Source organism: Labrus bergylta, chromosome 4, assembly GCF_963930695.1.
Source record: "Labrus bergylta chromosome 4, fLabBer1.1, whole genome shotgun sequence".
NCBI classification, from domain to species: Eukaryota; Metazoa; Chordata; class Actinopteri; order Labriformes; family Labridae; genus Labrus; species Labrus bergylta.
This window is the reverse complement of record NC_089198.1, coordinates 28,831,342-28,845,530: the sequence shown is the minus strand read 5'-3', so window position 1 is coordinate 28,845,530 and position 14,189 is coordinate 28,831,342. Positions and strand designations below refer to the sequence as shown.

General features: G+C 42.2%; 1 protein-coding gene across 15 annotated transcripts in view; it reads right to left on the bottom strand.

Moving 5' to 3' along the window:
- Nucleotides 1–14,189, bottom strand: part of LOC109980547 (receptor-type tyrosine-protein phosphatase F) — a 172,686-nt gene that overhangs the window by 113,536 nt on the left and 44,961 nt on the right. For all 15 annotated transcript variants that reach the window (XM_065954314.1, XM_065954315.1, XM_065954313.1 and 12 more), the window contains exon 2: nucleotides 532–706. In XM_065954314.1, the coding sequence (XP_065810386.1) occupies nucleotides 532–631 (100 nt within the window). In that variant the 5' untranslated portion in view covers nucleotides 632–706. The remainder of the gene's footprint in view (nucleotides 1–531; nucleotides 707–14,189) is intronic.

Genomic DNA, 14,189 nt, shown 5'->3' with positions numbered 1-14,189 from the left:
TATAAAGGCTAACGCTCTCTATACTTTGGGACTTGCATTAGAGAAGCTGCTATTTCTGTGTGCTGCAATACACCAAAGACGTGAGATGTAAACGAAATCTATATTCTACTTTCGAAGAAGAACTGTACAGCAAGACAGCTTGTTCTGTAAATATCCACCCATTCACTTTATGTGCAACACTGTCCCTTTAAATGAGGAGAATATCTTTCATTGTGTGTATTTGTCAGTAAGGTCATTTGAAGCCACGTGTTGTTATATAAAATGATATAATCTCCATATTTTTAATGGAATTTAGACAGTATGCAGGCAGTTTGCTTGCCATTTTTATAATTAAAAATAGGAATTACCCATGATTGAATGCCTAGGAGTATCTAATCAAGTATAGATGTCTTTTTAAGTTTAAAAAGCTGTTATAATACAACCCCTTTTCCTCATTATGTCGGAGCAAATGAGGGGCTAAAATGCTCCTAGTGTTCAAAAAAAGATCATGTACGTCTCTCATTTTCAGATTTTTATGACGGGGTTACTTACTGTCTGCTAGAGAGGAGCACACCATGCAGCTGAGTAGAAGCAGGAACAGCAACGCCCCTCTGGGCAGGAGGGGCACTGCCAGGTGAATATTAGGCACCATGTTCCAAGTTGGCACTGCTCCCTCCTCGGTCCCCTGCTAGACACGTCCCACTCTGACAGGATCAAAGACTAACACCTGGGAGAAGCAAACACATGCAGAACAGGAGGAACATTAGTATTCAAACTTGGGTGTGTATTTGCATAGATTTGAATGAGCCCGATAACACAGTAAAGCAGAAATATCAAACAGGAGTCGAAGAGCAAAACGAGACGGAATTTTTGTATTCTTGCTTGTAAACAGCCGTACACAAATCTGGAGATCTTTGGTCAGGATCAACACAACATCCGATAGCCTCAACTCAATCCTGCTCAGAGCTAAGAAAAATACAAGTGGAACGAATGCAACACGCAAACTGCTGAATACGAGCAGCAGAGTTACAAAACAACTGCATTACAGACAAAGAACAGAAAAATAATGAGAAGAAATAACAAGAACAAAGAGGAGGTCAGGACACAGGATTAAGCCCCTCAGCTCCGCCTTCACAACAGGGATCAGTTAAAAATCCAGAGGACCTCCTAAACAGAACTCCCCAAGGGCAACCGCCCACTTAATGTTCCCCATTAAGAAATTGGAACTGTGTCTTCCAGATGGGCTCAAATCACACAAAGTGCCATGATCTCATAACATGACAACATGTATGCATACATAAACACACGACACACCCCAAGGGGGACATGGCTGGTCAACAAAGCAGCAGCAGGTGTACAACAAATGAACCATAATTAACCATGCTATAAAACAGAAAGCCCTGCTCCATCTTCTTAAGTAGTGGGTGGAGAAGCAAAAACAGAGGCTGTCCCTCAAACAAATCCAAACAAGCTGTGATTCTTTGTCTTTTTTTTGTTGCAATTACATTAGGGGAAGGAAATGACTTAGCCAGCTGATAAGATCAGATCCATGACCTTAAGTTTGTTACAGTCTGCAGAGTCAATGTTTAATGCCATTATAAGCAGAGTTACTGTGTATCCCCATAAACAAGGCAAACTAAAAATTTTATCCCTACACTCATGCCCATGGACATCTGTGATGAGTAATCATAACGCTGTAAAGCAGACCACATGCGGTAAGGATAGATATCTCTCTAAATTAAAGCAGATCTCCAGAGGACTTGGGGGGGGAAAGGGAGCTAAAATGAGAAAAGTTTGAAAAGTTTGAAAGTAAGCCTGCTTTTGTCTTCAAGGGCTCCCTGACAACGATTCTGTACCCGAGATTTTACAAGAGGCCCATTGGAATTGAATTGAAAATGTCTCAGCTTGTCTGTTCAGTCTCACTTTTGAGGTGATATTGGTGACTAAGCAACACTGATTGCTGATATTTCTGGGGGAAAAAAACAACGAATGAGAGACGTGCACAACGTGGAATATCTTCAGGCTTCCTGGGTGGCCAGTCAGCTTTAGTCTATTCAGTTCAGCCAAATAAGTTAAAAGTGTCAGCAACACAATGCCTCCAGTATCCTGTGGACAAAAAAACAACATTTCCATTCTTAAGCCTGTGGAGGTGTTCAGCAGCCCCATTACTCATGTGGTCATTTCAATGCGTGAGGAAACACTGAAAAAATGCACACAGCGGGCACTTCTTTGACCACCCTCTTTGAGAAGCAAGACCAAGGAAATCACTCTGCAAGGCAAAAGATTTCAAGAGTCTTCCTTGTCTTTATCTGAGCTCTGCATTAACTGCTTCCGAAAAGTCTCTTGGCAAAAGAAACGTGGAAAAGAATAATGTGAAGGACTGGTTTTTTTTTTGTGTGTGTGGGAGTCACGGTGCTAGTGCTTCACCTGGGCGCGATTGCAGACAGGTATCACCGACGGCTCGCTCTTCATCACTGTTTGTCACTTACAGGAATGTGCTTCTGGGCTTTCATGCCTACTAAGCCAATTTCCAATAAACACACACCTTGCCTCTCAGGAATTTTTTCCGAACACATCATCTTTCATCAGTGAAAGTTCAAGCTGTTATCGTACCGAGCTGTAGCGTTCTCCTCCCTGACGAACATTTCTGAGACACACTCAGAAGTGTGGCTTAAATTATTAAAAAAAACCTCTGGAAAATAACGTTTCCTCTTGTGTCTTCACCTTCAGTGGTAATGAGAAAGCAGCTCATTGTTGATGTGTTAAGCTGTAGCTGTCTGAGGAAGAAAAAGATACACAAATAACACTGCTTGAGGTGCCAAAGAACTGGATCACTCCCCCCTCTCTGCAAGCAGAATGAAAGACATTAAGGCCTCGTTTTTTTTTGTTTTTTGTTTTTTTCTCCAGCTGATACCCCGAGTTAGCGCGGCAAAAATTAGTCGAACTCGCATCAAGTTTGTTGGCTGACAAATTTGTTTTGACACTCATTTTCTATGTACGCCAGCATTGCGTTGGTTCAAGTCAGCGGGTAGAGGAAGTGAGTGAGGCTGATAAAGTTGGCTACTCGCCGTGCTCCAAACCCTTGGCGGTGGAGGGATATCTTTTACAGCAGATGCCAGAGAGAGGCAGATGCTTTTCATCTTCAATGAGACAAATTCCTAGAGCGAGGTTTTTATTCTTTATTTATTTAGCGACTTATTTATCCCCGTGCAGCTTTTGGTGCCTCCCAGCTGCACACAAACACTGTGGGACAACACTTGCCACTATGTGCATTTGTTCTGTAGGGCTACTGAGTGAAGGACAGGGCACCAACAGGGACAAGCTGCAGTGTTAGCCAGAATCTGAGTAAAAGGCTCTGCACACAGGAAGACATTGTTAGCAACTATGTGGGAGAGCAGGAGAAAAACACTGAAAAGACGGAGGGGTGGATGTCTGCCCTTGTGAGATTGTGATTTGAATCCTTTTGTCTATGAAAAGAGTCAAATGTGAAGCATAGTAAGTGTGCAGAGAAGACCGTGTGTACGAGAGAAACAGAGTTATACTGCGTCATTATGGCTAAAATGATATGCCCGATTATTTCACCAGAAATTGAGATCCTAATTAATAATCAGAACAATTAGGCAGGATGAATTCAGGAGCTAAAACTGTTTTGCAGCTTGAGTTGATTATGTAAATGAATACAGTCTGAAACGCAAACTAAACTGAAGTTTAATTAATCAGCATGTCACAACAAAGTTGGACATATTTTCTTTAAAAATGCAGCAAGTAAATTATGAAAATATAGCTTACAAAATGTAGTCTTAATTTAATTAGCACTAAATTGTATCTGACACTGACATCATATTAAAGCAGGGATTTTTAGCTACTTCTATGATGTTTTGGTCACTTTGTCTTTAAAGCTCCTCTGAGGAATTTTTTTTAGCTAGTTACAAAATTGACTGAAATTAATACTGGTGCCTCCACATGACCTACAAAAGCAAACAAAACCATCTACGACAGTATCACTTAAGACTATATGGTTATTTTAATGCCTAGGTGTCACATGAAGTAAAAAAAAAAAGAACAGCACACTGCAGTAACGGCCTTTAAGGCAAAGATTCTCAATGAGTAACACGACCGACTGAAAACAGGATGACATTCGTCCTCATTAAGTGCTACTTATGCATTCACAGGAAAAGATCAGCAGAGATACTACTCTGTCCACTGAGTGCACCAAAATAACACAAAGTGAGAGTTTCTCACTGGAGCTTTAAGAATTACTTGCAGCAAATTCAGGCTGGTTTGGCCAGTATACATGACACGCTAATAAGAAAGTTCATGGACAATGCCATTTTATTGCAAATAGATTAGCGAGGATAACATGTAACTGAATGTGTTTCTTCTCTCTATTTTTTTTTTACTTCACTTTTAGTTTACTGGAAACAATACATTACGTCCAGAGAGTTTTCGAACCAGATAAGGGCGAGGCCTGCCACCAGGCTAACACAATTTATGTTGCAGCATTGAGGCCATGTGTGCAATTTGTCAACATGTCAGGAACATATATCCTATCAAAGCACATAGGAGCCTACAGCAGCCATGTTTAATCTTAACACAGAGGCACTGTAGGAGAGAAATAAAGGGTCATACAAGTTGAATTAAACCTAAACGTATTATACCAGTCAATTGTTAACTCCTTTAGCGAGAAGCTGGCGTGTGAGGGGAGTTCTCAGTAATGCAAAACATGACATTTTCTGTATATACGGTGTGCTGTATTATAGAGAGAGGAATTAGAGGTTTAGTGAAGTAATTAACAATGGAACAAAGAGACGCGAACATCTCCAACGGTAAACTGTGGAGGACAAAAGATTTTTTTGTGTGTACAGTGGGGAGGGGAATAAAACAGAAATTACACACCTATCCTGTTTGCTTATTTGCCACCCACATCATGTGCCTGTCATTCACGTTATTACCGTGTGTGTGTGCGTGTGTGTGTGTGTGTGTGTGTGTGTGTGTGTGTGTGTGTGGCAAGGGAGTGGCCACCCATACAGAAGTGGTCTACAAACAGACAATGTGAGACACAGCTGCGCGGAGTAAGAGAGAGAGAGCACAGGGGCTGAGTAAACACTACCATTACACTAACTACAGGTAGCATGTCTGCCTGCCATCGTTTCCATCCCTCCTACTCGTGTTCTCTCTCTCTCTTTCTCCGTCTCTGTTTAATGGGTCATCCTGTGTGCGGGGAGGTGGGACAGAAGAGATATATGGCCAGCAGAGTGTGGAGCTAATCATGGCCGTCTCTGGAGGTGATAAACCCAGACCGGAGAGGTTTGTGTTGGCGCAGCCTGCAACGGCTCCATAAACACAGTTACAAGCTGAATTTCGACAGCAGTGTTTTGGCCCCTGATTAGTTTTCCATGCCCTAGAAGACTCACCCTCACAAGTCTGTACTTCTTTTTTTTTTTTTTTTGTTTCTACCTCAGCAGCCAAACGCGCACCACAAGACCCCAGGAGAATTACCACAAGCCGACGAGTGCCGTATTGTAAAATGAAAGCGTAATGTAAGAAAATGAGGTTTTTCTCTCAGACCTGTCTTCTCAGGAAGGTCATGTTGTATCCACAGACCTGATTGTGCGTGTCTTTTTCACATGGCAGGCTACATGGCCCTGCATCCAACCTAACACCACCTAACAAAAGGTAATGTCCTGTGACCTATCAAGTTTTACAACAGTTTTGTTTACAAGCTGAGACCACAGAGTTAATTGTTAACACTTTATTGCCATGAAGAAGACTCGGAGGCAGAAAGAAAACCTATAACAGATGAGTACACTTCCTCAAATTGAGCAATAGAAAGGAGAGAGCACTGATTGTGCTGACCTGCAAAGAAAGCACTCCTGTAATAAATCGCATGAGTAAAGCATCTCTGCCTGTTTGGATGACTTAAGGAAATCTATCAGCTGGTTCATTCAAGACAAGGAAATTATTAACATAATACCTCAGGTAGGTGACATTTAAACGCAGACATTTACAACCTATGACGCTGACTGACGCATGTGACGCAGTCAGACGCATCTGTGACGCATGTGGACATGAGGCACCGGGCTCCTGATGATGTGTCAGACTCAGAACAAGCACTAACTTGCCATTCAACAGAATGCAAAGACCATAATATACTGGCTTCACCCGAAAGCTACAACAGCGGTTGGAATATCGTCTGGTTGAGTGAACATTTAACAAAACTGAAGCACCTCCATAAATTGTCACTGAAGAGGGGATTTACAATCACCTCTGGGAGAGGGGGGGGGGGCTGCCAATCTTGTCAGCCGCAAATCAATCCGAGAATGAAAGGTGATGTGTAGTACACTGATATGTATTACAGCCAGTAGAAGAGACATACAAGAGTGCCACTTCCATTTGAATTTATTGGAGAGTGATTATTGGCGTTGTCGAGCTGCAGAGCGAGGAGAAAATGGCTCGCACTACAGAGTGCTGGGAAAAGGGCCTGCAATAAATCAAAAAGCAGCCTCGATGTAAAACAGACATTCATCAAATAAAAGCAATGCTGTGTGTGTCTGGACAAATCGAGTGGATGAAACTGCTCACTGTCAAGTAGCCATACTTTTTTTTTTATACAAACAACTTCAGCTTGATATATTTTTATTCTCAGAGCTTTCTTATGGGAACCTCATATTGTTTATTCATTCGTTCCCTGATGTTGATGTCCTGATCTGTACTTTGACATTTTGTGGCATAGGGTTGTCACAATACACAGAATTTTTAAGTAAGACTCTAACGATATCGATACCTGTTTCGTTACCACGGCAACAAAAATAGAAGTCCTAGTCATGCTACTTAGTGTAATTTCTTGTGTCTAGTTACCATAAATGTGACTACAAACTCCTGAATCAAACCCTGTCTAAATAACAACACTGTGTCAATGAATCTGAACATTTTGACAACCTCAGTATTACTATGATTTCTTTTCTCTTAGTGAAATAGTAGCTCTGTTGATTCTGAAGTTCTTTGTTTTGAAGAACGGACTGCACTGCAAGTGAATTATCTTATTGTTATTCTTAAGCAAACCTTTAATTCCTCAAAGCTAGAGCCTTTATAAAAGCAATGGATGATTAAATAATAAAGCTTTACTTGAAATTCAGTTTTTAACAGCCGCCAGCCTTGACCTAGTTCAAGGAGAAATAAAAAAAAAAGTTTTAAAATTTGTGTTGTTTACACATCAGATAGTTCTACAAATGAATTAGTGCATAATTAAGAATAATTCCGAGCTATGGCCACACATTAAATTAGCAATATAAACTGAGGAATGTTCTCAACAGCAGATGTGCACATATATCAAAAGGAAATTCACAGTGTCAAGCAGGAAAGATGAGCTAAGACGTCACCACTTGACGGTTTGCTTGTGGACAGATGGTGCCATAAAATGACTAGGCAGGCAGCACAGAAGGCACCGACTCCCCCCCCCCTCCTCACCCACCACCACCACCCAAAACCACGCAGAGGACTTCAAATCCCCAAACCCCAACACCACCCTCTGGGCAGACAGCCTCGTCTCCGCCGGGAAAAGACAAACAGAGTGAAGGCATGTGAGCAGAAAGACTGGCAAATCAAAAAAAAAGAGCTCCATAGATCAATAGCTGGCCGAACAGGGGCAGTTGTTCCAGCTCAGCTCTATCCACCGCTATATAATGAGGCCTGCAGGAGTTTTAGCAACTGGAAAGTGCGAAAATGTTAAAAAAAAAAAAAAAAAAAAAAAGTTATTGTAGAACCATGCTAGACCATGGAAGGGTATGGAATACAATTCAAACTGAACACACACAGTTTTCTCTGATATTGTGGAAAAAGGAGAAAGCCTTCCATTTTCCCTTCTCGTCATGTAAAGTATATTTATTTTTTGCAGGAGGCTTAGAGGTGAGGATATTGAGCCAAACTTTGTATAGCAGCATAGGAGGGGGCTTTTGAGGGCTTCATACAATTCAGCAGGTGTTCCCACTGTTCTAAATCAATTACCTCTAGCCAGTCAGTGCTTAGGGTAGGGGGGTATTGTAAATCAGCTTGGTGTCAGGCCAGATTAGTGACTGTAACGGCTGGGAGTGGAGCTCTTTCCCTTCAGAGGCCTACATGAGAACCAGGCCGTGGCCTCCTTGCTCAGTGACGGAACAGCAATAGTTTGTCACTATACTTTGGATTAAGGTTGGGTTGATTATATTCAGAGAGATGTATTGGCCTTTTCCATCCCTTTAATATCCGTAATCATAGAAGGAAATGCAAATCAACGAGCAGAACTGCTTTCAGGCACTATTGGATTTCTTGGATTCTTTCATCAATGCGATCAAACACCTTGAATCATCGGATATTTAATTCACCACATAAGCAATAACAGAGATTTCTGTGTACTTTTTTTTTTCTATGTCAAGAAGTGAATCAATATTGTACACCCACACACTCTACACACAGCCCTGCAATAATTAGGATTCGCCTTCTCGTACATGGAAAACTCAAATCAGCTGTAGACGGATTAGCCAGACTGCCACCATTGGCTATTAATCAAAAACGTGCTCACTGGCATGGGGTGAATGGTGCTTGTTCAACTGCAAGCATAAAAGCAACCCCTTATCTCACGACAACCTCTTTATGCAAATGAAATTCTAAGGCGCTGCTTTGTCAGCAAAATCTTCCCAAAAGAGCGCATCCCCTTCAAACACAGAGGTGAGGATGTGAAACTGTAACCTACGTTTACTTTATGACGAAGAATATGCAAAGATTTCTCATAGCATACGAGCTGCAGAAAGAGCGTGTTTGAAGATGTGTATTGACACAATGGTTATATTATTATTTCACCTGACAATGGAGCATGTAAAAGACAGAGGGAAAACAACCCTCTGCGGTCCAAGGTACAGGAGAACAAACCAAGTGTCTACACAGAGAGAGGGGTTAGACTAACGCAGGGAGCACTGGGAAAAGTACTTCCTATATAATCAAGCATTTGTGGGGGGGGACAGAAACATTGTACCTGCTGGTGTCTGGGGTGAAGCATGAGGGCCTGTTTACAAAGGAAGAACTATTGATGAGAAATATGTTTGGAGGAATCTATGAGGCACACACACATCTGCTATTCTGAGAGCTAACATGAAACAAAAAGCCTTTGTGTTATAGAAAGAAAAGCCAGGACTCCCGGTCTACCTGAAAGAGTTAAGATCGAACAGATTTAACATGGGTTAGTTGCCATTGCAAACAGGGGGAAAAGACAATCCCACAAGTCCTTAATCAACTTCTATCCTGCCTACTATTCCAGGCGGCCATCCTCTCAGCCCCCGTCTAACTAGTGAAAAGAGGCAGATTCTAATAAGCCGTTCTGTCAGTCTGCGTTTCTCTCCATTCTACCGTTTCCTCCTCAGTCTCTCTCCCTTCGCTCCCCGGCCATGTCTACGCCTCTGTCTCTTTCTCTCTGTCTGAGCCATGAGCCAGTCTGGTGGAGCAGATGGAACCATATATCCCCATTGCTCTCTGGAGGCCTGAGGATTTAAAATGTAAAAGAGATGAGTGCGGAAAAAAAAGGCAGCCACCATTCGATAAAGGGCAGGAGAGGCAGGAGACTCTCAGCTTAAAGCGTGTTCATTAAAAATGTACAGTATGCCCCAAAAAACTATGGAGCTATAAACTACAATGACACAGAGGCTTTATCAACCAATAACCTGACATATCAGTCTGATCCGACATTTAGTTTCAGATGATGCTAACAGAGCACAAACTGTTTCTATTAGTTGCAGCAGCAGATGCCACAAAATACTCTTTTACTGTTGATGGAAATTTAATTGACAACAAATGAGACCATCTCCTAATCGTTTAACAGCCTTTATAAATATTTATCAACAAAAATGTGTTTTTCCAGCAACAAAAGAAAATACACAAGCAAGTGTTTCTCTACAGAAGCCCTAAGCTGGCATGTATCAATACCTTTTATTTAACTTCTGCTTTCTTTGATAAAGAGAACATTTTGGTTATTTTCTTGAGATCTCTACTTATTTATCTCCTTATGTCAGGATAACAACGCTTGTTTGCTCATGATAAGTTTATTGCACAAGATCTGGAGAACACAGCTGAAATTAGCTTAGTGTTGTTATCCCAAGACAACGAGATGAATAAGTTAATATCACAAGAAAACGACGTACATTTACCTGTCATCACGGGGCAAACGAGTAAAATCAAATGTGTGTATCTTTATCTGATTAGGGCTTCATATTTATCAACTAGGGTTAAGGTTAAAATAAACGTTATATATGTGTTTGTGCGTGAAAGGAAAATGAATCAGCAACAGTTTTGATGACTGACTATTCATGCAGTGTTTCCAGCTCGTCATTGTGTGAATATGCATTTCTTATCGTATCTTACATTGACTGGATTTTGGTTTTGGACAGTTGATCAAACAGAAAACTTAATTGTAAGGCAATCTTTGGTGTCTGGGATTGTCCGATTCATGAATAATTAACATAATAACTAGTTAGCAAGTCAAGTTTGCAATTTAATAAATGAACTCAATGCTTGGAGTTACCAGCCAAAGGCCAAAATAAACACAAATTAATCACGACGTTCCTTCCCGGGGCTTTTTTTTCTTTAAGTACCCAGAAATGTGGAGTCAGACTTTCCTTCCTCACACACCTCACCTCAGCCCACCTTTCAGGTAATGAGAAGATACCTGAACACTGTATCTGTCGTCGGGGAGAAGATTTTGCTCCGTCTTCCATCTCTGCATGGCAGCTTGACAGGCAGGAAGAGTGAAGAACAACAGGCATACGAGGTCGTGAGCCGTACAATCGATTGCCAGCTGACTAGCGAGGTCCATTATACTGACAGGCCGGAGCCCCAACACGACGACCTGCACTCCACCAACGTCCTCATTACTACCTATGAATCTCTCACTGGGACCAATCTCTCCGGTGCTCGACCTCTTCTTGCTCCCTCTTGCTTTCCATCTACAGTGTGTCTCCCTGGGCCCGAGCATAGGACTGCATTTCGCTCTGTCAGTCTGATGGATGCGTTTTCAAAGAGGCAAAAGCCACACCTAAGCCTCCGCATCAAGCTCCATACACTTGGCAAGCAATGGATGCAGAACAAAGGCAACAAGGAGTAAATACACAGTTTTTTTCTGTGGCTTTTTGGGTAAAAATGCAGCCTAAAAGCCTGTGCAATCTTGGGGAATTTTCAGCAATCTACCAGGGGAAACTTCTGCTACATTAAACATTTTTTCACACCATCGCCCTGTCTTTCAGCTTTGCTATCTGCTCCCCTCATCCTTTTCCCCCCTCCACCACCACCTCTCTCGTTATTCTGAAATCCTTAGTCCTTGGAAGACTTATTTATACCCCCCCCCCCCCCCGCCTCATAGTACAGCAGCATAGGATTTACCTGCAGCTGAGACATCCTCCAGACTATCAATTACCACCACTGTAGAGTCACTGTTCTGCAGCTTGGCTAACAAGACATGCACACACACGCACACACTCACAATACACACACACACACACACACATACAGAGGGATCTCTTGGACACATCCAGTTAGAGAAATTCTGAGTTGAATACGTGTCAAAGGATCTCACTGACTAATCAAATAGCTAGCGGAAAATTTACCTTATCAAATATGTAGACAAGAGTGTGGAAACGTCCAATCAAGCTAACTGGCATTTAGATCAAGAGTTCTGCGACGGAAGAGCAGATTTTTTCATTATTAGAAAGAAGAGCAGCAATTATTGAAGTGAATATGACAGATATACTTTCTTCAGAAAATAAAGTACAATCATTTTGTGTTAGAAAATTAATGAAGAACTCTCAATTTAACAGAACTAGTGCCACTGTGGTGGTTGCATTTGAAGGTGATTTTGAAGTTTAGAAGAAAAAAAAAGCACAAACACAAAAAACCTGGAGCCCTCGCTGCAGTCCTTTTTTTTTTTCTTTTATAGTCGTGACTGGTCTGCAATGTGCTGAAATCAGAGATCTCACCAAATTCTTCCTGACGTGTCATCTCTCTCTCTCTCTGACAACGATTAGACTGAACACCAGGCCATTACACATACAGAAAGACACGCAGGGACAGGACCTGCCACTCACCCCACCAGATCCGCCCTGACGCCTAAAGTGCCTCTGTCAACAAATGAAAAGCCATCACAGCCAATGTTGCAGTCATCCAGTTATCCAGTTAGAAGTCATTCCAGAGTCTGCTTAAATGCTTCCTCGCCAGGTCCTGTTCGACTTGGTTGAGCATATTTGGGCTCAAGGCGTCAGCTTTGATTCTGCAACCTCAGTGCTTTGTTGATTTACCATCGCTGAAGGTGAACAAACATGCAGGGAACAGCAATCATGGCAGGGGCATAGGCTAACACCCCCTAATGTGACTCTTAGGGGGACTACAGCCTGAAATCTCGCAATGCCTGGTCCCATCAGTCTAGCCGGTATACGCCTGTGAAGAAAGATCTGAGAAAGCAAATTCCTTTCAAGTGAACCGTCGTGTCTAGCCGTGGCAGGAGCTCAGTGATCATTAGGATAACATATTCGGGTCAAAAAGCTAATGAATGTGCATTTACGATGGACTGTATGGAAACGCTCTTTAAAGCAGAACTCAACCCCAGCTCCCCATCAAACCAAAAGTCACAAGAGATATGAGCCGGGTTTTTTTTATTTTTTTTATCATGCACTGACCAACATGTGCAAAAATGTTTAATGCATTATTTAGACTCCTTTTTAAAGAAAACATTCCCACCTTACCAGCAAGCTTCCCATGAGTTAAATGCACATTTTTATCTCAAGTTTCCATGCATGAGATGTAAAGGGGCTTTCTTATGAACCATAAAGAGGAAACTGGCTATCCCTCTGCCCCCCACCTTTTTCCACAACCAGTCGTCCTGTCTGACTGTCAGCCTGGGCAGCCAAGTCTCCCATGTTTACTAATGTAGAAGCAACCCCTTTATCAGGGAAGAGATTTGTAGGGAAGAGGCAGGGGATTAGCCATCAAATTACCAGGCAGACAGCATCCGTGCTCCAGGGTTGTGAAGAGGTAATCTCTGAGGCTGAAGGGGGAGATCCAGATAAAGGTTTGGGATTGGTGCTGTGGAAGTACAAAATCCAAACGGAATATAAGTTAAATATGAAGGAGAGCTATTTTTTTCCAAGAAAGTTCCCCCTTGCCAATTTTTTGTTGTTTGTTGTGTTAACTACTTTTATATGACCATAGTTCCTCCTATGTTGTCGGGCTATGTGGTATTATTACATAGCCTTAACACCCACACAGAGCAAGACTTTTGATAGGAGAAATCCCTCAAACAGGAATGCTGTAGCTAGGCAGGGCAAGTGGAATTAGATTTCAGTGGCCTTGCTTGCGGTTCTTGCATTGTCACCCCGCTGCCCTCCCTTAAACAAGCAGTGTTCTCCTCAGAGAGTACCCCCCAGACACAGGAATGTTTCATCAACGCCTCAGCCCCCAGCATCCTTACAGGGCCACGGTGAGCCCAACAGGCGCTGCACAGGAAGGCTATAAATAAGTCAGACATTATAATGAAACCAAATGAATCTCCATCCATCTTCCCAAAACAAGCCAGGGACCATAAGAGTTCTGCAGGAGGAAGAGTTATCACATTGGTTTGAGGACGAACGATAGGATGAACAAAAGCCAAATGTTTTACTGACGCTTAGCACGTTCCAGTGGAAACTTGCAATACATGTGCCAACGCTCTGGTATGTCCAAGTATTTGTATGCGCAGTGAAGACTTATTTTATGATATGAAATCTAGTTTTAATAGGGGCCAATCCCACTTGCCACGATTTGAGATCAGCAGCAGACACTGAAAATAAGTCTTTGGGGGAAGAGACAGGAGAGCTGATAAAGTAATCAAGCAGAATGTTGAGTCCAAGCCAGACATTTGGAGAAATTGGGAGGCTGAACAAACAACAGCGATGGTGGAGGAAGAGGGATAAATCAGCCACACGACTGTGCTCCCAGAACCACGCCGCAAATAAATCAAGCCTACATTCGATTTGGTTTGCTTTACAGTAGTTAAGCATCACAGTTATCCCTTCATACTTAAGAGCAAGGTGAAGCTGTGACCTTTAGTTCCCTTTATTAGCAGTCCACAAGCAACCAACCTGACCTTGTCTCTGAAAATATAACATTACATATTAGCAGCATGTCACACAGTCATTCAGCCATTTATCATCCATGGAGTG